The sequence below is a fragment of the Urocampus carinirostris genome, chromosome 20 (genome assembly GCF_059441175.1).
Source record: "Urocampus carinirostris isolate Australia breed hairy pipefish chromosome 20, RoL_Ucar_1.0, whole genome shotgun sequence".
NCBI classification, from domain to species: domain Eukaryota; kingdom Metazoa; phylum Chordata; class Actinopteri; order Syngnathiformes; family Syngnathidae; genus Urocampus; species Urocampus carinirostris.
In genome coordinates, this window is record NC_142368.1 from 24,879,302 (window position 1) to 24,905,656 (window position 26,355).

Here is a 26,355-nt window from a genome sequence, read left to right on the forward strand (position 1 = left end):
CTTTTTTTTTTTTAAATCAACAAATTTTTTACCAGAATGCAGCCTAAATATTACACACTATTCTTTTAAAGGTACATTAAGTTATATTTTACATATATATATATATATATATATATATGCACACATATATATATATATATATATATACATATATACACACATATATATATATATATATTTATACACACACACATATATATATATATATATACATATATATATATACACACACACTTATACATATATATACACACACACTTATACATATATATATATACACACATTATATATATATATATATATATATATATATATATATATATATACACACACACATATACATATATATACACACACACACATATATATACACACACACACACATATATACACACATACACATCATTACACACATATACACACACCGTTCCTATTCACTCTATATACATCGGACTTTAAGTACAACTCTGAGTCCTGCCATGTGCAAAAGTTTGCCAAAGACACTGCGATCGTGGGATGTATCAGAAATGGGCAGGAGGAGGAGTACAGGAAACAGCCTAACAACAGTAGCTGAGAGACGGGCACTGAAAAAGCTGCGGTCAATCATGGACAATCCATCGCATCCACTACACAGCATTATCTCCAGACAGAAGAGCAGTTTCAGCGACAGACTGCTGTCACTGTCTTGTACTACGGACAGACTGAAGAAATCTTTTCTTCCTCATGCCATGAGGCTCTTTAACTTTACCCGGCAGAGTAAAAGCCCACAGTAAACCACACCACCTACATTGCATATTACCGAATCTTACTGCATTTGCACGTCACACTGGGTATTTGTATATTGTATTCTTTTTGCTTTATTATTGTATTTTTCTCAGCTCAAGGATGCTGCTGGAAATGTGAATTTCCCTTCGGGGATGAATAAAGTATCTATCTATCTATCTATCTATCTACACACACATATACATATACACACATATATACATATACACACACACACATATACATATACACACACACACATATACATATACACATTAATATATATATATATATATATATATATATATATATATATTAGACACACACACACACACTTCTCTGGTATGTTTTTTGAGGTCAAGTCAATTCATGTTTATTTGTATAGTCCTTAATCACAAGAAGTCTCAAAGGGCTGTACAGACATCAACAACATGAAATATAGGTAATAATAGACAAATTCTTTTACAGACGTACGACAAAAATACAATGACAGAAATAGTACTACAGAAGTACTGCTAAAATATTACAGAATAATACACAAAATACTACAAAAACACCACAAAAATACTACAAAAGTGTATCTACAGTAATACTATAAAAATACTACTTTGGAAATACTACAAACATCCTATAATAGAAATACTACAAAAACCCTCTAAAAGTAAAAGTACTGTACAGGAATACTTCATAAAACCCTTATAATATTGATCGATTCCTCTAGATGGCGCTTTTTGTTTAAATATTCATTTAAAATTGTTTTGAACTAGCCCAGTGGTCAGCAACCTTTTTGGTGTGGAATGCCACTTTCAAATTTCCTGGTAAATTAGTGTGCCACACCAAGATTAATGACTCGCACAACATTTTTTTTAATATCTAACAGAGCTGTAATTTTACACCAGTCCAAATATACAACATGGATATACATTTTAATCGTGTATTTCAACACCGTCCGTCGAAAATGTTTGAAAATGAAGTTATGTCAAATATTTCACTGTACTCCCTCACAAGCAGATATTTAGTACAGAAAATAATACTTAAGATAAAAAAGCATGATGTGCTTTATGTTTTTTAAAGTGCAATCTTAAACTGCTTTATTAAACAAATTAAAATGTGAAATGTACAGTGCTACCTCAAGAGCAGATAATTAGTACATAAAAAGTATATAAAAATCTACTGCCACCTACTGATATGGATGACTGTTACAGTTCCTCGTCTGAAGATTGCAAAAATACTGAATAATGCCCTGATTTTTTGGAAAGATAAAATTGGGCAAATTCCAGCGGCACAGTAGACAAGGTCTCACAGCACACTAGTGTGCCCCGGTAGACTGGTTGAAAAACACTGGTATAACTAACCAATTTATTTTCCACTGTTCTTTTTCATCAGTCTACGTAAAAATTAATGTGAATAACAAGTGGAAAGGCCTGTAGCCATCCACGACCTCAACTTTTTGCTACAAGAACCAGAATCAACCATTCTTCATTAACAATTAACTACAATCAAAAAAACAAGTGCTATGTATATAGCTACCATACCATTCATCAATAATATCTTGTTGCGGAAAATATCAAAACTTGAAATAACAGCATCAAAGCAGAAGGCACGCGCACACACGCGCGCACACGCGCACACACGCGCGCACACGCACACACACGCGCGCACACGCACACACACACACACTTCTTTAAAATATTCTCCATCAGTAAATGGTTTTCTGTGCTTTGCTGTGCTGTGAGCAATGTGATAACTTTTATTTTTAGCAGTGACAAAGGTTTTCCAGGGTCTGTGTTTGTTTGCCGCACCTGGACACAGCGCGTTTTAATGTCTCTGCCTTGAATTCATGTTCATCCAGTAATGAAGTTTAATACTTGATGCGCAAAGTACAACGGTCTCGGGGCATAATGCACAAAACAGCACGGTCATTTTTTGCACAAAGCCCCAGTCATCTGTCCACGCTGGCTGGAAAGGACGCGATGTTTTCGCTCAAGGAGCCGTCATGATTGGTTCATTTATCGCACGCGTGTGTTTCGTTGGCTGGGTTAAAAAACGGATCTCTCCTCTGCGAGGCGCCGAGAAAACACACACTGACACAACGTAAATCCTCTAAATTACATGGCAAACAACTGAAAATGTCTAATGTTAAAAATGCGCATTTTTAAAATATATAATCATTATTATTTTTCCGTGCGCTCGCGTGCCAATGGTTAACCCCTCGCGTGCCACTGCTGGCACGCGTGTCATAGGTTTCGGACCCCTGAACTAGCCTTTGTATTATAACCAAGAACACCATCTAGAGCAGTGATTTTCAACCACAGTGCCGCGACACACTAGTGTACCGTGAGAGATCGTCAGGTGTGCCGTGAGAAATTATCCAATGTCATTTTTTAAAATTTAAAATCTTATAAAACATTTAAAAATCATTTTCTGCAAATATTAGGTCATTGTCAAGTGTCTGTGCTGTAAAAACTGGGGGTAAATTATATTGTAATTAAACATACTGTGCAGTGTCATTTTATAACATTTTTAGTTAGTGGTGTGCCACAATATCTTTCCAATGTAAAAAAACGTGCCCTGGCTCAAAAAAAGGTTGAAAAACCCTGATCTAGAGGAGTAAAAATGGACATTTCATAATTAGTTTTTACCTTTTTGTCGTTTTCACAAAAAAATGCGAATTCAGTAATTTGCTATGAACTCGTGTAGAATCCAAACAAAATTTTCATCCTCATAAAGAAACATAAAGATACATTCGGTGCTGCCAAAATGAGGAAAATTGTTGTACTGGGAATTGGGAATTCTGCTTGGCTGAACTCCAAACAACCCAGGCTTGATCCCTTTCTCAATCGTCGGTCCGCCGCCATCCGAGGTCCTAACCCGACCTCTGTGGAATGTACTATTAGTGAAGCCTAACCCCAAAAATCATTCATAAAGTGGAGACTCGACCTAATGGCATCAAGTGCAATCATCACACTGCACAGGGTCAGTTTTCTCACCTGAATGGACAGCCCAGAATTTGGACTGGAGACGTGGGCGTGGAAATAGTAGAAAAAAAGAGTTTAAACCTTTGGTTTAGAAATTTGGAGGCTATTGAAATCCATCAACGTTCAACGGAGGTGGACCCTTTGCCAAGTCTTAAAAAAAACAAAGTGTGGCTTGCAGACTTTGAGGTCTCGCCCTAAGACTCTTGTGCAAAACATGGCGTGGAAGTCATCAAAACAAAAGTCACCAATACCCTTTAGATCAAGGGTTCTCGAAATTGCTGCTGGGGCGGGGGTGGGGGCGGGGGGGGGGGGGGGGGGGGTTATTTTCAACCCACGGGATGATACTTTGAGGCCCACGCCTTAATGCAGGGGTGTCTAAATTTTCAGATCGTGGGCCATGGTTTAGTAAGCTGAAAATATGTGAGGGCTGACTATTCAGACTAGCGTTCTTTGAACAGTCTTAAAAAAAAAATTCACCCTGCGTGAACTGTTTGTAGTGCTTGGCGATCAGTGTTGCAACATTGTAGCTTGCCTTTGAAACATTTTCATTTGACTTGCAGGATCTTTTGAAAAAGCACTGATGTGCCGTTATTTTTTTATTTTATTTTTTTTCCTTAAAGACCTGTGATCAAATTTATACTGCCTCTGTCATAAAATGAATAATATGTGGCCAGCAAATAATGTTGACCACAGTATAAAACACATTTGTCAAAAAAAAAAAATAATAATCACGATTTCATCAGATGATGGCAGTAGTCCTTTGGCCACCTTGCTTTTGGCTTTCTGTAAGAATTTTAGCCCTCTACAATTTCTGATGTAAATTAAAAAAAGATAGTTGATTGTGAGGGCCGCCGCTTCTAGGACAAGTGAAAATTTGAGTATTTTCTCACCGAAATCCCAAACAACTGTTTCTGCCTAATTTGACAGTGGTTATTTTTAAATAATTTAATATCAAGAGGCACTGCCAGAGGAAACATGCGGACTACAAAAAACTAACGCTGTGAAAAGGTGACGCTACTGGAAGCTTTTTTAGAAGCAGATCAGTACTTTTTCTACAAAATCCCGCAAGTAAAATGAAAATGCTAAAAATATGTTTGTTTATTCCTCAGTTAAATAAAAATGAGTGAAATAAATATTGTTTTACCAGACATACTTTTTGTTCTTTTTATAATTGTTTGTGATTTTGTTAAAACAAAAACAAAAAAACTATAAATTCATTCATTTTCTTTACCAGCGTATTCCTGAGCTTAGGGTCAGGTGGCCTGGTGGAGCGTATCCTAGCATTCTTTGGGTGAAGGTGGGTTACGCCCTGGGTGAGTCAGCAGTTCACCACAGGGCCACATAGAGACACTGCAATTTATTGTCATATTCACACCTATGGACAATTTAGATAGATAGATAGATAGATAGATAGATAGATAGATAGATAGATAGATAGATAGATAGATAGATAGATAGATAGATAGATAGATAGATAGATAGATAGATAGATAGATAGATAGATAGATAGATAGATAGATAGATAGATAGATAGATAGATAGATACTTTGTTCATCCCCGAAGGGAAATTCACATACCGCCCTATTAGCTTCTCATGCATGTTTTAGGTGTTAGAGTTAATGTTTCAAAGAAAGCCAGGCTGAGTAGTCAGCCCTCACATATTTTCATCTTAATAAATCTGGCTCACTTTTTGAAAGGTTTGGACACCCCTGCATTAACAATCCTGTCAAATTCGCCTAAAATCCAAGACATAGCCAAGGTAAATTAAATGCTGTTCTTGAACAGTTTGGAGAATATGGATGCTTTGGACTCTTGTGAAAGGTAGCACCCTGAAGTTTTGTCCAAAACTGAAATAATCACTGCGAGTACGAATAACATTGCGTAATCTAAAAGAAAAAAACATTTGCAATCGGTCAAGTGTGGTGTCAATCGAAAGGTCAGAGCCTAACAGCCATATTGGAAATCATTTTATGAAATCTGTTTACTTTTAAGGGATTTATGGGGCAAAACAAATGGATTACAACAAAGACCATCAAACGATGCAGGAATGCATTTAGGCTCATTTTTTTTTTCATGTCGGCATAATCGCGTGTTTTTGATTAAATATTGTAATCGGTGTGATTCACTAGACTTTCGTGAATGCAACAAGACCATGTTAGAGAAGAATTGATTAAGTCAGTGGAATACTACAGCACTTTTTGGGTAGGTTATACCGGTTTTATAGTTTTCTGGTATATTGTTTCAGACTGATCGTGATGTTTCTGTGATAAGTAGAGATAAAAATGGTCATCATATCTTGAATCAAAAGTATTTAAGCTTCCCAATGATATGTGACATGACATATTTCAGTGACTGGTGACATCATGATGACACGTGTTTGCAAAAACTGCTACAGCGTGAAAACGGAAGAAAATATGTGGAAAGGAGAATTGATACTGTATTTTCCGCACTATAAGGCGCACCTAAAAGTCTTTATTTTTTTCAAAAGCTGACCATGCGCCTTATAATACAGTGAGCCTTATATATGGATCATATGAAGTCGCAAAGTCTTGCAACTAAGGCAAGCAGCCGCCGACTAGATTTTCCCCCGAAGGCGAAGTCGTCCGCGGTGTATGCTGGGATTTATATACCGGCGTTTCATTTCCTAACCAATGTGTCAATCATCATTTGAATCAGTCACTATTGGCTAAAGTTATTCGGAGGTAAGGGGGGCGGATCCTTTTTATCATTTACAGGCTCGCATAGGCTAAAGGGGCAAAACAAAGCCTGCAATAGGCCGAAAAAGATGAATGTGAATCACACGTTGGGTTGCACTACGGCATAGAGAAAACATTTTTTTACTATTCTGTATTTGTAAGTATTTTACTCTCCTGGATTTACTACACTCACGGTTGTAAGAAGACCATGGTTACGTATCATCATTGAACGTGATGGCTGCAAGAGAACTTAGGTGAGCTATGCGGCTTTATATTTTCCCGGTATCTTGTTTTAGAACGATCTTGATGTTTCTGTGATGAGTCTATTTTTAAACTAAATTAAATTCAAAGTGTTTATTGTCATATGCACACTAAAGAACCCTGTTTCCCTGCACAATAAAATTCTTACTTTAGTGTCCACACAGTTGCCAGCAAAAAAATAAAATGGAAACTAAGAAATGTTTGGCATTTCTTGAATCCCAAGACTTTAACCTTCCGAATGATATTTGGAACGATGCATTTGAGTGATTGGTGACATCGTACAGACACTGTTTCCGTACATGTCTGAGACACTTATTTGCTTCTTTGCAAGCTTTCGGAATGTTAAGGGGATAATAAGTTTGACTGAACTATCTGACTGTTTTGTCGACGTTCCCATTGTAGCACCTTATAATCCGGTGCGCCTTGTGTATGGAAAATATAGGACCAAAAACTATTTTTGGGGGGTGCGCCCTATAACCCGGTGCGCCTTATAGTGCGGAAAATACAGTACATTTTAATAATCAACAGCATTGTTACTGGATGGGAGTCAACGTCATTAATACGGAGGAACGATCCTGCCTTATGTAAAAATAAAATGTACAAGCAAAAAATTATCTACAAATAAAGGCCACATACTGTAAATGTATGAAATTGCAAACAAAATAATGTACAGTAATCCCTCGCTATAACGCAGTTCACTTTTCACAGTATCACTGCTTCACAGATTTTGCATTGTGTTCTGCATTCTGATGGCTAAACAGAGAGTAAGTATTGGTAAACTGATATACTGTACAGTACTTTTATTTGTTAAATGGATTCTTGAGCCTGTAAAAATGGTTTGTTCGTTAGTTTTGATGAAGAATAATTACTTCATTTTATACTAATAGTAAAAAAAACTCATATTTTGCCTATTAAAGGTTCTTTTTGGAACATAACCCACGTGATAAACGATGGTTCACTGTAACACCTGAATATGTGAAATACATGGATTTTATGCATTTGTTTATGCAATGTGTCCACTATTTTGTAGTTTATTTATTTCTGTATTTTTGTCATGTATTTTGTTGTATGTTTTGTCGTGTATTTTGTCATGATTTTTCAGTCGTGTTTTTATCATGTAATTTTTCTTGTATTTTGCCATTTATTTATTTGTTTTGTATTTTCTCATGTGTCACAACAAAATGTTATTCAAATAGTAAGGCAGCCCACTTGCCTATTAGTGTATCAGAGATGAATAAATTACCTAGAGGTGAAAAGCTCAGCCAGTTTGACCTGCCCCCTCATTTGAACACCATTTTGTTGTTAACAAAATCCAGAAAAATACACAACAAAAAATAAGACATAAAACATGACTAATACATGAAAAAAAAGAAAAATCTTGTAATTAATAAATTACAAAATAAATACCAAAATGAATAAATGACAAAAATAAATGACTAAAACACAAAACATACGAATCAAATGCATTAATGTCATATATTTAGGTGTTAAGTGATTTGGTTATGTCTTCATTCATTTATCTGGCATATACTTGTGTGAAATTATCTATGTGTAACGGGTGCCTCTGAGTGCTTGAGTGAGCAGGGCAAAACATTTGACAACCCTGAAATAGAGGTCACTCGCATTTTTATTAGGAACTGCCCATGCAAGGAACTGGCACTCACTTACAGATCAAAAACCATCGAAAAGTGGTCAGCATGTGAGGTACTAGAGGTGCTGAATGAATACCATGCTGAGAAGAGCTACAAAGCAGATTCCCTACAACAACCTGCGAATAGAGCGGAAATTGCCGTACACAAAGCTGAGGTGAACCATGATCCAACCCTCATGCACGAGCCACCTCAGACTTCGAGCCCACAGTATGTCTCTCTAACGGACGTTATTAGTATGTTGGAGAAGGTTCTGATACGTGTTACCTCAAACCAGTTTCAAGGGAGAAGGCGAGCTCCAACCAGGCGACCTGGAGACAGAATTAATGGTTTCACTGACAAGCCATGTATCATTTGCAAAGAAGTCGAACACAGTGCTCTCTCTCATTGCCGAGACAAAAACCTTTGCTTTCACTGCCATGCCCCAGGGCATTCTCGACGTGATTGTCCAGTGACGAAAGTTGTCCCACTGCCTCAGGGAAACTAACTGATCTGCGCTTAGGGGAGAACAGTGCAGATCAACTGAGTATACCTCCCACCACTAATGTGATGCCTGACATGCAAGATAATAAATCAATTTATGAGTTGTATAGCAACAAGATACCTCCATCGAAGAAGCTGATCTTTCAGGGGTTTCAGAGAATAGCGGAGACTGACGAACTGTTTTACACACCTGTACTTGTGCAAGAAGGCCCCACTTTCAGAGCGCTATTGGACAGCGGGTCGATGGCTTGTACAGTAAGTGAGGACACGGCTAAGTCCCTCCTGCAGCAATTCCCTGATATGATGAGTTACACGGCCGATAATTATGTCATTGTAGGCTGAGGTGGACACCAAGTTTCTCCCAGAGACATGTACGACATTCACGTCACAGTTTACGGGTGCCAAATGATAATACCAGTAATGGTGGTGCCAGGCCAGACAGAACAGATGATCCTTGGCAGCAATGCCATCAAATATATTTTGACTCAATTGAAAAGTACAGATGGCTATTGGAGATTAGTTTCCACTCCTGACAACGGTCTGTCCGATCACCACAGTCAATTCCTGTCAATGCTTTCCAACACAGAGAGATGGAGAGGTGATTGCATTCCTGACAAGGTAGGGACAGTAAAAATCAAGAGTTGCGTGACGCTGAATCCACGGACCGAGTACGTTATTTGGGGCAAGTTACCTGAGTTGGCCGGGACGTCTGCGGGCAGCACAGTGGTCGTTGAGCCAACCCAATCAAAGGCCGGTATCTTGTTGATGATAAGCCGTTCCGTCTACCCTACAGACGTATACCACCAAGTCAGTATGAAAAATTGAGGACGACTCTGAACGAGATGGAAGAGAAAGGAATTATTCAGAAGTCGACTAGCGACTATGCATCTGCGCTTGTTCTCATGTGGAAGCGGAATGGAGAACTAAGGGTATGCACTGATTTCAGAAGGCTTAATGCAAGAACAATAAAGGATGCCTACCCACTACCGCATCAAGCTGATGCTTTGGCCGCACTTGGGGGAAATGCCTTTTTCTCCACAATGGACCTGACGTCAGGCTACTACAATGTCCCCTTGCACCCTGATGACAAAAAGTACACAGCATTCTCATCACCCTTCGGGCTTCACGAGTACAACCGGCTCCCTCAGGGACTTTGCAACAGCCCAGCAACATTTATGAGGATGATGATGTCGATATTCGGTGATCAGAATTTCATGAGCCTATTATGTTACCTCGACGATCTGATGGTGTTTGCCCCCACGGAGGAAGTTGCACTCCAACGCCTGCAGATGGTGTTTACTCGCCTCAAGGAACACAACCTCAAGCTAGCACCCAAAAAGTGTTTTTTCCTCAGACGGACTGTGAAATTTCTTGGGCATGTCATCAGTGAGGATGGAATTCGGACTGACCCAGAGAAGGTGAGAGCAATAAATGACGTACAAGTCGCTGATCTAATGGAGTCAGATGGCAAGACGCCATGCCCTAGTAAAATCAGATCTTTTCTAGGCATGGTGATGTATTTCCAAAGCTTCATCGAAGCGTGTTCTGCGAAGGCAAAACCTCTGTTCAGGCTCACATCTGAATCTGGTGACAAGCATAAGCGCAAGAGAGCCCACAAGAAAGGTCAAGTGAAGCTGACGCCGGCAGATTGGTCCGATGCATGCCAGAACGCCTTTGAAACACTGAAGCACGACCTCGTGACAGGTGTCACTCTGGCCCACCCAGATTTTGATGCGCCGTTTATACTGGCTGTCGACGCATCCTTTGATGGGATTGGAGCAGTCCTGTCACAGCTACCACCTGGTGGAAAAGTAGCCAGACCAGTCGCCTTTGCAAGTAAGACGCTCTCTCGCTCCCAGCTCAACTACCCTGCACACAGGCTCGAATTTCTTGCCTTGAAATGGGCGGTATGTGATAAATTCAGCCATTGGTTGAAAGGAAGACACTTTACCACGTGGACCGACAATAACCCACTGACATACATTTTGACCAAACCAAGACTTGATGCGTGTGAACAGCGGTGGGTAGCGAAGCTAGCTGCATACAATTTTGACCTGAAGTACATTCCCGGCCCAAAGAACATCGTAGCCGACGCTCTGAGCCGTGAGCCATTTGTACGGTCATGTGTGAGTCATCGCCTTGTTACCGAGCCCTATACTTCGCTCTTGGACCAAGTCAACGGGGTGAACAACAGTACTGTGCAAGAGGTGTTCAGAGTATCCAACAATTGTCACGCTGTTGTAGACGAGAGTGCTGGGACATCAGACGAGTCAGTAAAAAGGGCAATTCCATCAGGCTCCAATGGTTCTGTGACATCAGAAGAAGTTGCTGCTGTCTTCAGTGCTCAGTCCACTGGTGGCGTGGGTCAAGTGATGGGAACAGATGCTAACTTCAATCTTCTGCAGAAGGGAGATCAGTCAACGGCACTCCCACAGAGTCAGCTTGTTGGTTTACAAGAACAGGACAACACAATAAGCAGAACCATGTACTTTGTGCATAGACACAAGAGACCTACCAGGCGTGAGAGAGCTGTCGAGTCGCCTAGTGTGATGAAACTACTGAAGCATTAGAGCAGACTCACCATACAGAATGGCATGCTCTACAAAATAAGGAAAGATCCTCACATGGCCAAGAAAATCTTCCAGTTTGTGGTGCCTGATTCATTGAAACAGAAAGTCCTTCAAGGTTTACATGACTCAGCAGGTCACCAAGGCCAGAACCGTACTTTGTCTCTGGTGAGGCAACGATTCTTCTGGAATGGCATGGAACGTGATGTTGTGAATTATGTTAAATCCTGTCAGCGCTGTGTAGTAGGGAAAACACCGGAACCACACAACCGTGCACCACTCAAGAACATAGTCACCTCTGAGCCTATGGAGTTGGTCTGTATAGACTTTTGGACTGCTGAGCAAGAGAACAAGTCTGTAGATGTCCTGGTCGTAACTGATCATTTCTCCAAGATGGCGCACGCCTTCCCTTGCAGAAATCAAACTGCCAAACAAGTTGCTCGCCGTCTGTGGCAGAATTTCTTCCTTGTCTATGGTTTCCCACGGCGTATCCACTCTGATCAGGGAGCTAATTTTGAGAGCAAACTGATCAAAGAGCTTCTAGAGATGGCAGGGGTGCAGAAATCCCATACGACTCCGTACCACCCCATGGGAAATGGTATCGCAGAACGATTCAACCGAACATTGGGAGATATGATCAGAAGCCTTCCCCCACAGCCCAAAGCAAAGTGGCCACAAATGCTGCAGCAGCTCACATTCTGCTATAACTGCACAGAGCATGAGACAACAGGGTTTGCACCGTTTTACCTAGTGTTTGGTAGGATCCCTCGTCTCCCTGTCGATGTCATGTTTCAACATGCTAATACAAATGATGCTGTTGTCAGCTACTCTGACTTTGTAAGCCATCTGAAGAAAGATCTACATGAAGCTGCTCAGATTGTACAGAGGAATATTCTCAGAGAACAGACTCGCCATGCCAAGCTGTACAACCGTAGGGCCAAAGGATCACCCCTCGTCGTGGGAGACCGGGTGTTGATCGCCAACAGAGGTGTCCCGGGGAAACGCAAAGTTGCAGATAAGTGGGAGTCAACCCCGTATGAAGTCATATCAGTCAAGCCTGATCTCAATGTCTATAGAGTCAAGGATTGTCTGACGGGCAAAGAGAAGGTAGTTCACAGGAATTTGCTGCTCTCTGTTAGCTTCTTGCCCTGTGAGGATGATCTGGCCAGCGAATCTGAACACTCAGGGTGTGACGCTGCTATGCATGGAAGTGATGTATGCTCTGATTTACCTGACGCGGTTGAAGACAGTGATGCCCGTACAGTAAACTGGGTGATACAGGCAGGTGAAGAGCAAGTTCATCCAGAGGTAGAGGATAACTCACTACACAGCAGATCTGATGCCCAGTCCGACTCTTGCAGTGTTGATACATCCAGTCGAGGAAGTCAGCACATCCCCGAACAAGATGTTGACCATACTTCAAGTGACAATACGGAAAGCCCATCACAGTGCTCTGAAAACATGATCTCTTTGGGTATGGGTCTCCCAGACGAGACCCCATTGAACACTGACCATCCGGATGCAGACTCCCCTGATACTGACTGTTTAGACTTGACCGTCCCAGACCTTCAAGCTCAGGTTAATTGTGCTCAACCTGACCGTTATGGTCTTAGGGTCCGCCAGTCCATCAGGCCTCCTAGTCGTCTAATTTGTCAGATGAATGACCAGTTGGTAGGTGACAATCCTCTGTCCGCAATATCTGCTAGTTCCTAGTTTAAGTTCAGTAGAGATGCACTTTCAGTTTGAGTAACAAAGCTTGAGTAAGAAACAAGAATTGTGCCTATGTGAGCACTTACAATTACAGGAACAATGTTTGATATTTCAGAGATGTAACAGGCATCTTTGAGTCTGTGCTTAGTTAGGAGTTTGATCGCCTCCTTTCTTTTCACACTCCTTTTTGGGAGAGTTTTAGAACTGACATGCACTTCAGTTTGTTCCTTGTAATACTGTACCAGTTTTCGGGTCCTCTTTTTCATCAGTATTTGCCTTTTTGGCATGTGATTTTTTTTTATGTTTAGTGTAGCACTCCCATTTTTAGCAGAATTTCAGGGGGGTGTATGTAACGGGTGTGATAATAACTTTTATTTTATTGAAATTCCTGCTAAAATATGTGTATAGTTTTTGGTAAATGTCCTGCAATGCTGAGTCCAACAGTGCCATCTGCTGGTATGGGGTGGGGTTTGGTTTTGGCTTCTAACATGTGACCAGGAGGTGGGGTTTGTTGTCAGTTTTACCAGAGTACTACAAAGGTAAGACATATCTTTTGGTGCTCCACAAAATAAGTTAATTTTAAACTTTATAACCCCAGCTGACAAATCTCTCAACATGCATAGTAATGTGATTGATATTGTCAAGCTGTTTAGGTTTATTTTCGTTTTGTTTCTGTTTTACTAAATATTAATTCCCCTTGTAGAGATCAAAGAGATCTGACCCAGCAGAAAAAGCTAATGTTGTGACTCATCCATTTGCAGGTAAATTGTACCCATTTTTATACTCATTATTGTTTTTATTCCTATTTTTCATATACATTAAAAAAAAGGATGATGTTGGTTCAAATTCAGAGTAGAGAAAAACATGTTGAATTCATTGTAAACATTAAAAATCCACTATACGATCTCTTGTTAAAAGTATCTTGTTAAAATGCAAAGATTTATACATGTATTGTGATATTCTAAAATGTATTTTCTGTAAAGTGAAAAGAAAGCTCTTTGATATGCTTTGTTGTCAGTTTTACCAGAGTACTACAAAGAGATCAAAGAGATCTGACCCAGCAGAAAAAGCTAATGTTGTGACTCATCCATTTGCAGAAACTGTAATAATAAAAACCTCATCATCCAGTCCAGCGTGAATGTGGATCTTTGGTGGGACACGTACACCGCGGTTACATATGGATACATTTATTTATACATATGGCAGTATTGGTCCTCTAGACTTTAGCAGCAACGACACTGCCGGTGCAAAAAAGGCACAAGCTTCACTTTGTTGCAATCTCGATTTGTATTATCTGTATTTCTAATGTGTGAATTAAATTAAACCCCACTCATGACACAAAGAGAGTCAGATCAAAAAATCTGGCTAGGAGCCAAATCACTATGTCAGCTGTTAATTGTCCCATGTCGTGACTAGCTCCCTTCAGTGTGACAACTTTGCTTGCTCTCATACTGAATGTTACGTCACGTTAGCCAATCAATAGAAAATAGCAACACAATGACTCGGGTCAGACGTCAGCAACTAGTCCCATTAAAATTCACGCGATAGTGCTTGTACAATCTGGACTGATATACGCTTTCTAAGCTTTGAGAAGAGTCAGCAATGATTCATTCTAATATTACACCTTTCAAAATAATGTAAATAAAATGATGAACAGGAATAAAGAGTTATTTTGCATCACGTTTGATACCAGTTCATGATGTGTATTGTTTTGTTTTTCCATGATTTAAGTTCTGCACAGACAAGGAGTGCCAACTCAAGCTAAAAACATTTGGGGTGTGCCTGCATGATTTAACTTGATTTTTGCTTTAACAAGTTTTTAGTGCATGATTATGGAGTTTTTGACTTGCACTCTTTGCAATTTCACACTTGTCAATGTATTTTATCCTTTTTTTAAATTATTATTTTAAATTGTGTACGCCGTATAACATTTTTTAACCCCCGGTAAAAAGAATTTAAAAATAAATCAAAATAAAAAATTGTTAGACCGATCTCATCTTGCACATTTTGGCTCTAATCTGGACAGTCTACCGGTCACTGATAGCAGACGATGACGCCAACATAGATTGCTAATATTGTCGCAGTATTTTACATAGTCGGTCTTACTGTGAGTAAATGGGTGCCGCATTGTGTGTTGAAGGACTATTATCGCGTTTTTTAATCATAAAGTGTCTCAAAAGTGAACATACATTACTTAAAGAGCTTCCAAGTAAAGGATTTTTAGCGATGTTTAGCCAAAACGGGATATGTTGATGAGACACCTTGATTGTATACTGTAAGTAAAACTTTATATACTGGACCGAACTATATGAGTAGCTTTGGCTATGCATGCACTAAACTTGACATTTTAACAGGGGATGTTATGCGGCCATTTGTCCAAGTAGCATACAGTAAGACCTCAGTTATCGTGGTAATGGGGACTAAAACCACCCGCGATAAGTGAAAATCTGCGAAGTAGCGGCACACCTTCAAAAAGAAAAAAAAAAAGTTTTTTTTTTTATTCTTATTATTTTAGACCCGGTTAATGGGGAGCAAAACCACCCGCTAAAAGTGAAAATCTGCGAAGTAGCGACGCCCCTTCAAAAAAAAAGCCGCACCGAAAACGCGCGCTGGGAAATGAGAACGGCGCGCCGTGCTAGAGTCGTCGGCCGAGGGGGATTCCCCAGTTACGGGGGTCCCGCGCACGTCCGCCGCCTTTCGCCCGTCGCGCGCGGACGGCCACCTGTCGTCGCACCGCGCTACTGGGGTCGTCGGACGAGCGTCCCGTCCCATCCAGCCGGCCGCCTTATCCCGCGTCCGCTGACGTTCCGCCGAAAAACCCCGCAAAAAGTGAAAATCTGCGAAGAAGATTAAAAATTTAAAAAAAAAATAATTTTTTAACCAGTACAGACCGCGAAGCTCTGAAGCCGCGAAGTAGCGAGGTCCTACTGTATTTTCTCGAGCCATATGTACGAATGAAAAGAGCCATGTATGTCTCGTAACCATAGGTTCCCAACCCATGGTCTAACGCAGGGGTCAGCAACCTTTTTGGTGTGGAGTGCCACTTTCAAATTTCCTTGTAAATCAGTGTGCCACACCAAGATTAATGACTTGCACAACAATTTTTTAATATCCAAAAGACCTATAATTTTACACCAGTCCAAATATACAACATGGACATACATTTTAATCATATAACTGACCAATTTATCTTCCACTATTCTTGTTCATCAATCAACGAAAAAATGAATGTGAATAAGAAGTGTAAAGGCCTGTAGCCATCCATGACTTCAACTTTTTGCCACAAGAATTATTCAGAATCAACCATTCTTCATTAACAATGAACTACAATCAAAAAACAAGTGCGGACAGCTACCATACCATTCATCAATGATCTCTTGTTGCAGAAAATATCAAAACCTGAAATACCAGCAAAGCAGAACGCACGCACGCTTGTTCAAAATAATGGTTTTCTATGCTTTGCTATGCAGTGAGCAATGTGATAGCTTGCTTCAGTGGTGGTGTTTTTAGCAGTGACAAAGGTCTTCAGGGTCTGTGTTTGTTGGCCGTACCTGGACACACAGCGTTTTAATGTCTCCGCCTAGTCAGAGACTCATCCTTGAAATCATACTCATGTTTTGTCTCGTAACAACGTTTGACACTTGCTGTGCGAGGTACAACGCACTCGAGGGATAATGCACAAACAGCACGGTCGTTTTTATTGCGCAAAGCCCCACTCATCTGTCCACGCTGGCTGTAAAGAACAAGATGTTTTCGCAAGAGGAGCCGTCATAATTCGTTCATTTATCGCGCGCCTGTGTTTCGTTGGCTGGGTTAAAACACGGAGCTCTACTCTGCGAGGCGCGGCGCAGACACGCACTCACACACGAAACAGAAAAGGAGGGGCGCTCCCGTAAACACGGTGCACAACTGAAAATGTCTGAATTTCAGGTAAAAATGCGCATTTTTAAAAAATAATCATTATTTTGCCGTGCGCTTGCATGCAACGGGTTAAACCCTCACGTGCCACTGCTGGCACGCGTGTCATAGGTTGCCGACCCCTGGTCTAACGAATAAATCAGTAGTGTTGTGAGTATGATATTGTTCAATACAGTACATAATGTAACAACTCCTCAGTAATCTGCAGTTATATTAGTCATTTTTTCACAAATCATGATTGTTTTTTTGTTATTTAATGTATGCAATTACTGCAGAGACAGGAAGTGCTTACTCAAGTTAAAGGTTTTTGGGGTGTGCCTATATGATTGAACTTGATTTTTGCCACACAAGTTTCTAGTTCTTGCATAAAAAATGGTCTTCGAGTTTTTATCTTGCACTCTTTGCAATTTTCACAGTTAAAAATAAAAACCATCATTGATTTATTTTTAGAACACAAAATGTTTGTACAAATATGTAACATCGATGTGTAACTTACTCAATCCCTCTGCGGATATCGTCAATGTCATGTCCAAAGAAGATGATCCTCTTCCAGCCGTGTTCCGTCTTGGTCCAGCTCCATCCTGGCGACCTCCAGTCCCTGCCCAAGAAAGGCATCCTAGCTGGAAGACAAGGAAGACAAATATCAACGAAGATCAAAATTTCAATAATTTTCCTTTAACATGACAACATCATCATGACGTGAAAAAACAAAACGGGGCGACGTCATCGTAATATCAACTCATAACACAGGGCCGTTTACAAGCACCTGTCAACCAAGAGTATGTCGTTGTTTGATAGAGCACAAAATCAATTTGTCAGCAGCAAATTTAAAAAAGTTCAACAGAAAAAAAATGTTTGCGCCCAAAAACCGCACTTCCATTTTCTACTGTAGTTCGCCACAAGCAGTCAGTTTACCCCGTATACGCGAAAAAGGACCACCCGAAAATGAAAACTCTCATTTTATGATAAATAAATAATTACACTAACCTTCAAAACAGATGACAATCTTTTTCTTTGTCGTTTTTTTTTTTTGTTTCAGTTCTCGCTTATCGAATGGAAATATTGACGGAAGTAAACACAACGGCGCTAGAAGGCGTCGACTCCGCCTACGTCTTGTCTGATTGGACGACAGGCAGATATTTATCACTGTTGCTACGCAGAATGCCGATGCTGATTCGCCGGAAACTTCTGTCAATCTTTTCAGCCCCGCCATTTAATTCTCGGTTTTTTTCGTGGGGGGTTCTCCAACACGTGACCGTAGACCCTGCACATGTATTGTTGTATTGGGAGTCATTATTACATCTAACGCAGATCTAAAACAACAATGAAGATAGCATAATATTTACTAAATCAGATCAATATGTGGTCAATCGCCAGGTCCTTGTAGCCAACTTTTTATCACCACTATCATAAAGCACGTCGGTTATTATTGATGCATTTTGCATGTCGAATTACGCTGTGACACATTTCCCCTGCCAACCAATAAATGGCCTGAAAAAAGTAATCCATCATAAGATAACTGCTCTTTAAAAACAAAATAATGAGCCAAACAAAATGTTCACATTCATGGATCCCTTAACAACTGAGGAAACAACTCTGGACAGCTTTCTCCACTGCTGACGGTTCTTGGCCTGAGTTTTGGTCGTGGTAAAGTTGGCACCAGTCCATTCCTTGATGTTTTTGGCCCATTTTTTTCCGTTGTCCCACTCCTCCTGCCCCTTTGGACTGCCCTGGAGAAATATCTTGGCCAGTCCTGATAATCTTGTGACGTTACCATACCAATACAGTTTTCCTCAGTGCACAATTGACAACAGTTCTTTGTAGGGTCAATGTGCCCTCTGATGCTGTTGTGCACTGTTTTGTTTGTCACATGTTGCTGCTGCTGGAACTTAGTGCTGCCTTTGACACTGTGGACCACAATATCTTACTAGACCGTCTGAAAAAACGGATTGGTCTCTCAGGAACCGTCCTCTCATGGTTCAGATCCTACCACTCCTGTGGTGTTCTGCAGAGTTCAGTACTTGCCTCCCTCCTTTTCAGGATTTACATGCTTCCATTAGGTGATATTATTCGCAAGTATAATATCAGTTTCAATTGCTACGCAGATGACACTCAATTATATCTTCCGACGGAGGACTCTGCCCCACTAAACTGTCGAAATTTGGAGGCCTTCCTCACTGAGATAAAACGATGTATGTCACTTAACTTCTTGCGCCTGAACCCTGAAATAACCGAAATGATAATTATTGGTCCATTTAAATGCCGTGACTTGTTCTCAAAAACTGCTCTGAATATTGAAAAACGTAATATCACCCAGAGTGACTCAGTCAAAAATGTAGGTGTCATATTTGACCCCAATCTGTCCTTCCAAACACATCTGTGCACCCCTAGCAGACACCTTGTGATTAAGGGGCTATACAAGTTGTGCAACAATTGTTGTTTTGAGGGACTTTAACCTCAAAACTGCAAAGGGAAATCCAGGCCATAGAGACGTGATGTTACAGGAAACATCTAGGCATCAACTACATAGCCCATGTGACGAACAAAACTGCGCAACACCATCAGATGGCAAAATGGACCTTACAAAGAACTGTACTCAACTGTGCACGGACAAAACCTGCCAAAGGTATGATCACGTCACAAGATCATCAGGACTGGCCAAGATCATTCTCCAGGACACAGTCCAAAGTGTCACAAGCCAGAAACAGAGACAGGACCCAATAGCGTTCGTTAAACTCAGTTTTATTGAAATAGAGAGCAGTGCTTGCTTCCATGATCTGATGATCGTCGGACACGGGTGGCTGATGGCAGGAACGCGGAAGTGCCACTTTTGCGTCGAGCGAGGATAGTTGTGGCTGGCTGGAAAGCTGGTCGGTAGCCGTGACAGGGGAGCAAGGGCGGTAATCGAGTCCAGAAAAAAGGTCGGCAGCAAGTATCAGGCAGGAAACAGGGCAAAACAGGTCGAGGGCCCGGACGGAAGAGCAGGGCAGAAACGGGTCCAGAAACAGGTCGGCAACGGGTAGCAGGCAGGAGAAATCAGAGCAGGAGATTGTCGGAGGGTACGGTGCTTGGTACGGTCTGACGCGGGTTTAAAAAGAGTCAATGAGCCAATCAGCGCTCAGGGCTGTTGGTGCCAACGGGGCATTCGCAGGTGCCCCGAATCAGAAATCATGATACAAAGGGGCAGGAGGAGAGGAAGACTGCATAGGTACTGGGATAATAACATTAATGAATGGACTGATGCCCATTTTTCTACGACCTAAAAACTGGCCAGGATCCGTCAGCAGTGGAGAAAGCTGTCAAGACTTTCGTCCTCAGTGCTGCCCGGCCAACCCAGGCGGTTAAAGGATATGTGAACCCGTGAACCTGTGATGAATATATGATTAAAAATACTGATGCTGACAAATGAGAGAGAGAACAAAAGAGCAAATGCTACTCATTACAAAACGACTTGATTGACACTGATGCAAGAGTAACAACCTGAAGGTCAAATCTGCGCAAAGGGGGCATTTTATGTGGGCAGCTGGAAAAAAATCAAACAAGCTTTTCCAAGAATCTCAAAGTCATCTCGGAAGAAAAAAATCACTTGAACCTGAAACGCATTTAAAACGGAGAGTGTGCATTCATACTGTACCATTTAATGCTTTGCACAAGATTTATTCTTTAAGTAAAATACAATACTTGTTTGTACACACACACAAAAGCCGCCTCAAAAAAAATACCCCGGAGGATGTTCATTTGAAATCTCGCGGACGGGGCATGAGACAACTTGTCTGGGACGTCAGACCGATTTTGAAAAGGCGTCAAGTGGGCGCAGGAATTCATACAGCCAAACATAAAGGCTAGTGTGATAATGTTATACAGCACCTAGATGAATTTTTCGCTTGTGAGGATTCCCTTTACGATGTGGTCATACGAACCAGTTGAAACAAGTACAAACAAGTCAGTGGCAAAGAGTAATTAAGAAATGTTTGGACCATAGAAAGACAGAACTATCAAACATACAATGAGGTTTACTATCCTGGGGTTTGTGCTGAACAGAAAGTTTCCAACTCCTGGAATCTTTTAAAAAGGATTCTTCAAACATAAAATGTTCCACCTGTTGATGAGTTTTGGGATTTTATCCTGTTATAATTAGGGAAAATTCCTCTTTGTACTCAGCACTGGTCCAACCTTATGCTCGATATTAAAAATATTTCAATCGAGGTCTCTCAATTTCTTCCCGCTTTCCTTTGCGTTCTTGCAGCTGTATAGCCATTTGATAATCCTGGCGTTGCGTTCGATGACAGAGGTCCCTTGGCGGATTTTCTGGCGTAGGACGTCTTCCTGCAACCCGTCGCTGTCATCGCTGTCCCGAGAGAATCCGCTGTCTGACGTGGAGACGCTGACACTGCGCAACTTGATGATTGTCTCGTCCGAGCGAGCAGAGAAGTTCTCCTTTCCCAGCGACTCGATGACCTCCCCCTCCAGGCCGCAGTATTTAAAAAAGGCGTCAAAGTCGGCAAAGTTCTTGGAGTACCTGGAACTGATGTCCGAGCGTGATCGCGCCACCCCTTTGCCCTTTCTGAAAGGAACGCTCAGGAGATTAGCAGATGCATCCTTCGGAACGCTATTCAGGTTTTTCATGGCTCCATTCTGCCTCCTCTCTGGTGTTGGGGTCCTTGTCTTGGGTTCTTCCCCGCCTGACTCGCCTTCTTTCTCTGGTAAGGCCACCGTCCTGTTTGTGGAGCTTCGAAGCAGTTTCCTGGTTATGTAATGTTTGCGGTCATGCCCAGCCCCTCTGAGCAGTTCACATTTCTGCCGGTAAAGAAGGATGGAGTCGGGTCGCTTCTTGGAGCTGGAACGGCGTACCTGCGGGGACACCTCAGCACGAGTGGAGCTCCAGTTGGAAGACATGGAGCTGGGGGTGGATGGTAGGCTTATCTGCGGCTCTTGAGGGGAGATCACTACCTGCTGGCTTTTTACATACTTTGGTTTGCTAGCAGCTAATCTCTCCACTGCACTCATAGGCCCTTTGACCTCGCTCTCCAGTTCCATTTGCTTTCGAAGATAGTCCGGACCTTTTTCCAGGATTTTGGAAGTGTCGCTGGGGGTTTCCATCGTTGATATTTCAAAGCAGTTTTGTCCCTTTACGTCAGGAAATGTGAACTTCTCTTAGGTTTCCAGGATTCCGTCCGATCCCATGCTTTGCCTGAGCATGTTTCCTGATTGTTCCCTGTTCTGTTGCGACACACAAACCTCCTGCCTGACCCCACCCATCCTGCGCTTCCAGTTAAACATGGGCCTGTGCAAAGTACACCTGATAGGACCACGAAGAAAACAAGAGAAAGTGGATACTTTCCTTCTCTCAAGAAAAATGTTGAGCTTTAAATAATGTGCACATACTTTTATTTTAATTTCACTAGATGATGGCATTAGCCCTTTGGCTATTTTGCCCTTGGCTTTCTGTGAGAATTTTAGCCCATGACACCATGACACCTCGACTGTACATAATAAAAGGAAAGTCAACTGTGAGGACCACCACTTTCACGACAATTGAAAATTTGAGTATTTTTTCACCAAAATTAAAAACAACTGTGTTTGCCTAATTTGCCACGAGACTGCGGCTGTTTTCAATGTATGTGATATCAAGAGGCACTGCCAGACGAAACATGCTGACTACAAAAAGCTAACTGGAAACTAACGCAGTGGAAAGGTGAAGCAAGTGGAAGGTATTTTAAGGGCACAGCAGCGCTTTTTGGAGACCCCGCAATTCACATGAAAATGCTAAAAAGGTAAGCTACGAGGATACAACGCCGATCGCCAGGCAGTGCAATCCTTTCACAGGGGGTGAATTTATTAAGCCAAAAGTGCCAGGCTGAATAGTTGCCCCTCATACATTTTCAGTTTATCAGATCTGGCCTGTTTTCTGAAAAAAATGGACATCCCCGCCTTAATTATTCATTTCTATTTGTCTGAATTTATTCTTAATATTTTTTTCTGTTGGGTTAGAAAACATCATTAAAATGGCAAAATTGGCCACCATGGTAGGTGGTGGATACCACTAGGAGGTGCAAAATAATACACTCTGTCCCTTTAAGAACAAGTGTGCTTTTGATCCTTTTTAAGACTTCTAAACTAAACCTGAAGGCCTGGATAGAGTGGTAAATACATATGGCAATGGACAATCTTGGACAATGATGGATTAAAATAATATAATGGCATCCTGGACTGACAACATGGACACTTTTATTACAGATCTATCTATTTATCTATCTACCTTGGTCATATCCATCAAGAGCGGTGACCGCCAGCAAGACAAACACATACAATAACAAAGAAAATAAAAGGGGAAAAAAATAGCAAAAAAACACACAAATTTTTTGGGACCATGGCCAACCCAATTGCCCAAACACCCAAACAAGTTAGGCACCTCGGCACCTAAGTTGGTCATGCTTTCGTCCCCCAGATGAAATGGGACACCAGAAAGCGGCCATGTCAATCAGGTCAGGGTGACACAACACATTATTTTGTTCAACAGCAGGGCCGAACAGCTTTCACTGGTTTACCCCTGCCGCATCATTCGGTTGCCCAGCCCATCCATAAGAACGCGTCCATAATCCCACTATCCTTTTACAACACCTCTCCACTCCTTTCTATCACCAACAAGAGCTCTATCGTCCATTATATTTAGACCTCTTTCCTGCAGTGCACTCATAACACCATCCATCCACGTCAATCGCGGCCTTCCTCTTGGTCTCATTCCATTGACTTCTGCTCTGTAGATTCTCTTCAACATTCGCTCCTCATCCATTTTCATTACAGATCACAATGAAAACATCTATCATAATATATTATTAGGCCATGATCTGCCGGAACTGAGCATTATTGATCACACTAACTCCAATAATTTAAAATTAGATGAAATCGATCCTTACCACAAATTTCTATCAACTAGTTCGGACAATTGCAAATATTATACTGGAAATGAATGTAATAAGAAATGAAATGAAATGAAATGTTTATTGAAGGTATTGTTGGATACATTAATCAAAACATGACACAAAGAAAAAACTAATGCTGAGAGTGAGCATGGCCAAATATGGTCACCTTAAGCCCCCTCCCCTAAGGAAATTTGACAGATCTGTTTCTGCCAACCTTTGCTTAGAGGTTTGCACCGTATTTGCACTAATAACCCGGTCAGGCAAAAAATTCCAAATTTTTGGTATCCTGAAAGAAATAAAGTTTCCATGCAAGTTGCTGGTAGGTCTAGGCACCCGTAACTTATATCTGTGACCACGTATACCATCAACACGACAGAACTCAAAAAATTGATCAAAAGGCACATCGATCATTCCATGCAGTACTTTGAACACAAAAATTAAATCAAATCGAATTCTACGGAGCTCCAAAAAGTCCAAGTTCAGTCTTTGTAGTCTTTGTATTACAAGTTGTGCATCCCAGGTATCCGCTTCGTATACCGTCGTTGAACTCCTTCCAGTAGGTTAATGTCCTTGAGTAAGTAAGGGTTCCACACAACGCTCTTATATTCTAACCCGGGTCTAACATAAACGCAAAACATTCGAACTAAGAATGCTGGGTTCTTGTTGTAAAAGTGTCTGTAAATGTTTGATGCTATGTTATTGGCTTTGTTGGTAATTTTGGCGATATGCGTGATAAACTTTAGGTTTGAAGTAAGAGTGACACCCAGATCCTTATGTTCAGTAACAACATGCAAATCATGATCATTAATGTTATACAGCGGAACAGAACCATGAAAAAACGACTGTGCTAAGCATTTATGAGATGACAGTTGCAGTTGCCACTTTTCGGACCAAAGAAAAACTGATTTAATGTCATTTTGGAGTGAATCAATTGTTCCTGTAAACTGGGTTTTTGGTAAGAAAGCCGACAGTTTAGCATCATCGGCAAAAATTGAGATGTCACTACTTTGAATGGCCTCAGGTAGGTCGTTTACAAAAAAACAGAAATAATAATGGTCCTAGTATTGAGCCCTGCGGTACCCCACTACAAACTTCCGACCACGCTGAAAGAACATCATCAATTTTTACGCATTGTTTACGATTTGACAAATATGCAGTTATCCATTCAAGCAGTTTTCCACTAATACCATAGCATTTCAGTTTTTGTAAAAGCTTGTTAAGAGACACTTTATTAAAAGCCTTGCAAAAGTCTAAGTAAACAACATGACCAGCCATATTGTGAACAAAAAACGTACTGGTAATATTATTCAAATGAGCTATTAAGTTAGTCATGGTAGAATACTTTTGTTAAATCTGAAGGGAAATTTTCAAAAATTCACTTCAACAGTAGAAGCATGTACACAAATTTTGAAGACATCACAGAATGCTTACAGCACTTTGAGAACCCATTTAGTGTGATTGCAGTTTCAGAAACGTGGTTCAATGAGGAAAAGGGAGTTGATTTTGAATGATTTGAATTTAAATGATTATAATTTGAACTATGTATATAGAACAAACAAAATAGGAGGAGGAGTAGCTATATATGTGCACAAACGATTTAAGATAATACAAGACATGTCATTTGTCATCGATGATTTACTTGAATGTCTTACAATAGAAATTATAAATGAAAAGCAGATAAATATTATAGTAAGTTGTGTATATGGATCACCGGGCTCAAATCTTGAAACCTTTACAAACTGGGCTGAAGAACATATTCAGCAATCGGCAACAAAACACTATTCATCTGTGGAGATTTCCACATAGATCTAATGAATCCAAACAAACATAAAAAAATTGATGACCATATTAATATAATGTACAGTATGAGTTTGTACCCAAATATATTAAGGCCTAATAGGATTACTTCACACAGTGCAACACTCATTGACAATATATTTACAAATAATATTGAATTTACAAACGTCAGCGGATTAGTGGTTTGTGAAATTTCTGGTCACCTAACAGTATTTACAATGTATGATGAAAAGGTTACTAGACAAGAATCAACTATGGAATATGTTTACAAACGAGTGTGAACTGAAGAGACTATTATATAACTCTATGAGGACTTAGTTAATCAAAACTAGAATGCTATATATGGTACAGATGATGTGGATCGTGCGTTTGACATGTTTTGGGAAATAATGACCAACAAGTATAACAAAAACTAATATTAAGAATAAATCTGTAAAGCATCCATGGATAACGAAGGGTTTATATAATGCTTGTAAGAAAAAAAAAAACCTTATATGGAAAATGTATTAAACTAAGAACTGAGGAAGCCGAATCCCGATATAAAACGTATACAAATAAATTGACAGGAATAATAAGAACGAGCAAGACATTATACCATACCAATTTATTAC

At 40.6% G+C, this 26,355-nt stretch overlaps 2 protein-coding genes and 1 pseudogene across 7 annotated transcripts in view; 1 reads left to right on the plus strand and 2 right to left on the minus strand.

Moving 5' to 3' along the window:
* Positions 1-18,125, minus strand: part of fbxo25 (F-box protein 25) — a 48,474-nt gene extending 30,349 nt beyond the window's left edge. The window contains exons 1-2 of one of the 6 annotated variants that reach the window (XM_088324555.1): positions 18,012-18,125; positions 17,521-17,644 (exon numbers count right to left, since the gene is read on the minus strand). In XM_088324555.1, coding sequence (XP_088180681.1) covers positions 17,521-17,639 — 119 coding nt within the window. In that variant the 5' untranslated portion in view covers positions 17,640-17,644; positions 18,012-18,125. Of the gene's footprint in view, positions 1-15,828; positions 15,922-17,520; positions 17,645-18,011 lie in introns of those variants that run through there. The other 5 variants (XM_088324558.1, XM_088324557.1, XM_088324556.1 and 2 more) reach the window with 5 other exon arrangements.
* Positions 18,126-19,750: 1,625 nt separating this feature from the next.
* Positions 19,751-22,255, minus strand: fam110c (family with sequence similarity 110 member C). Its single transcript, XM_088325013.1, has one exon. The coding sequence runs from the start codon at positions 22,122-22,124 to the stop codon at positions 21,222-21,224; it is 903 nt and encodes a 300-aa protein (XP_088181139.1). The 5' UTR covers positions 22,125-22,255; the 3' UTR covers positions 19,751-21,221.
* LOC148346701 (uncharacterized) lies at positions 22,222-26,046 on the plus strand (annotated as a pseudogene).
* The last annotated feature ends 309 nt before the right edge of the window (positions 26,047-26,355 follow it).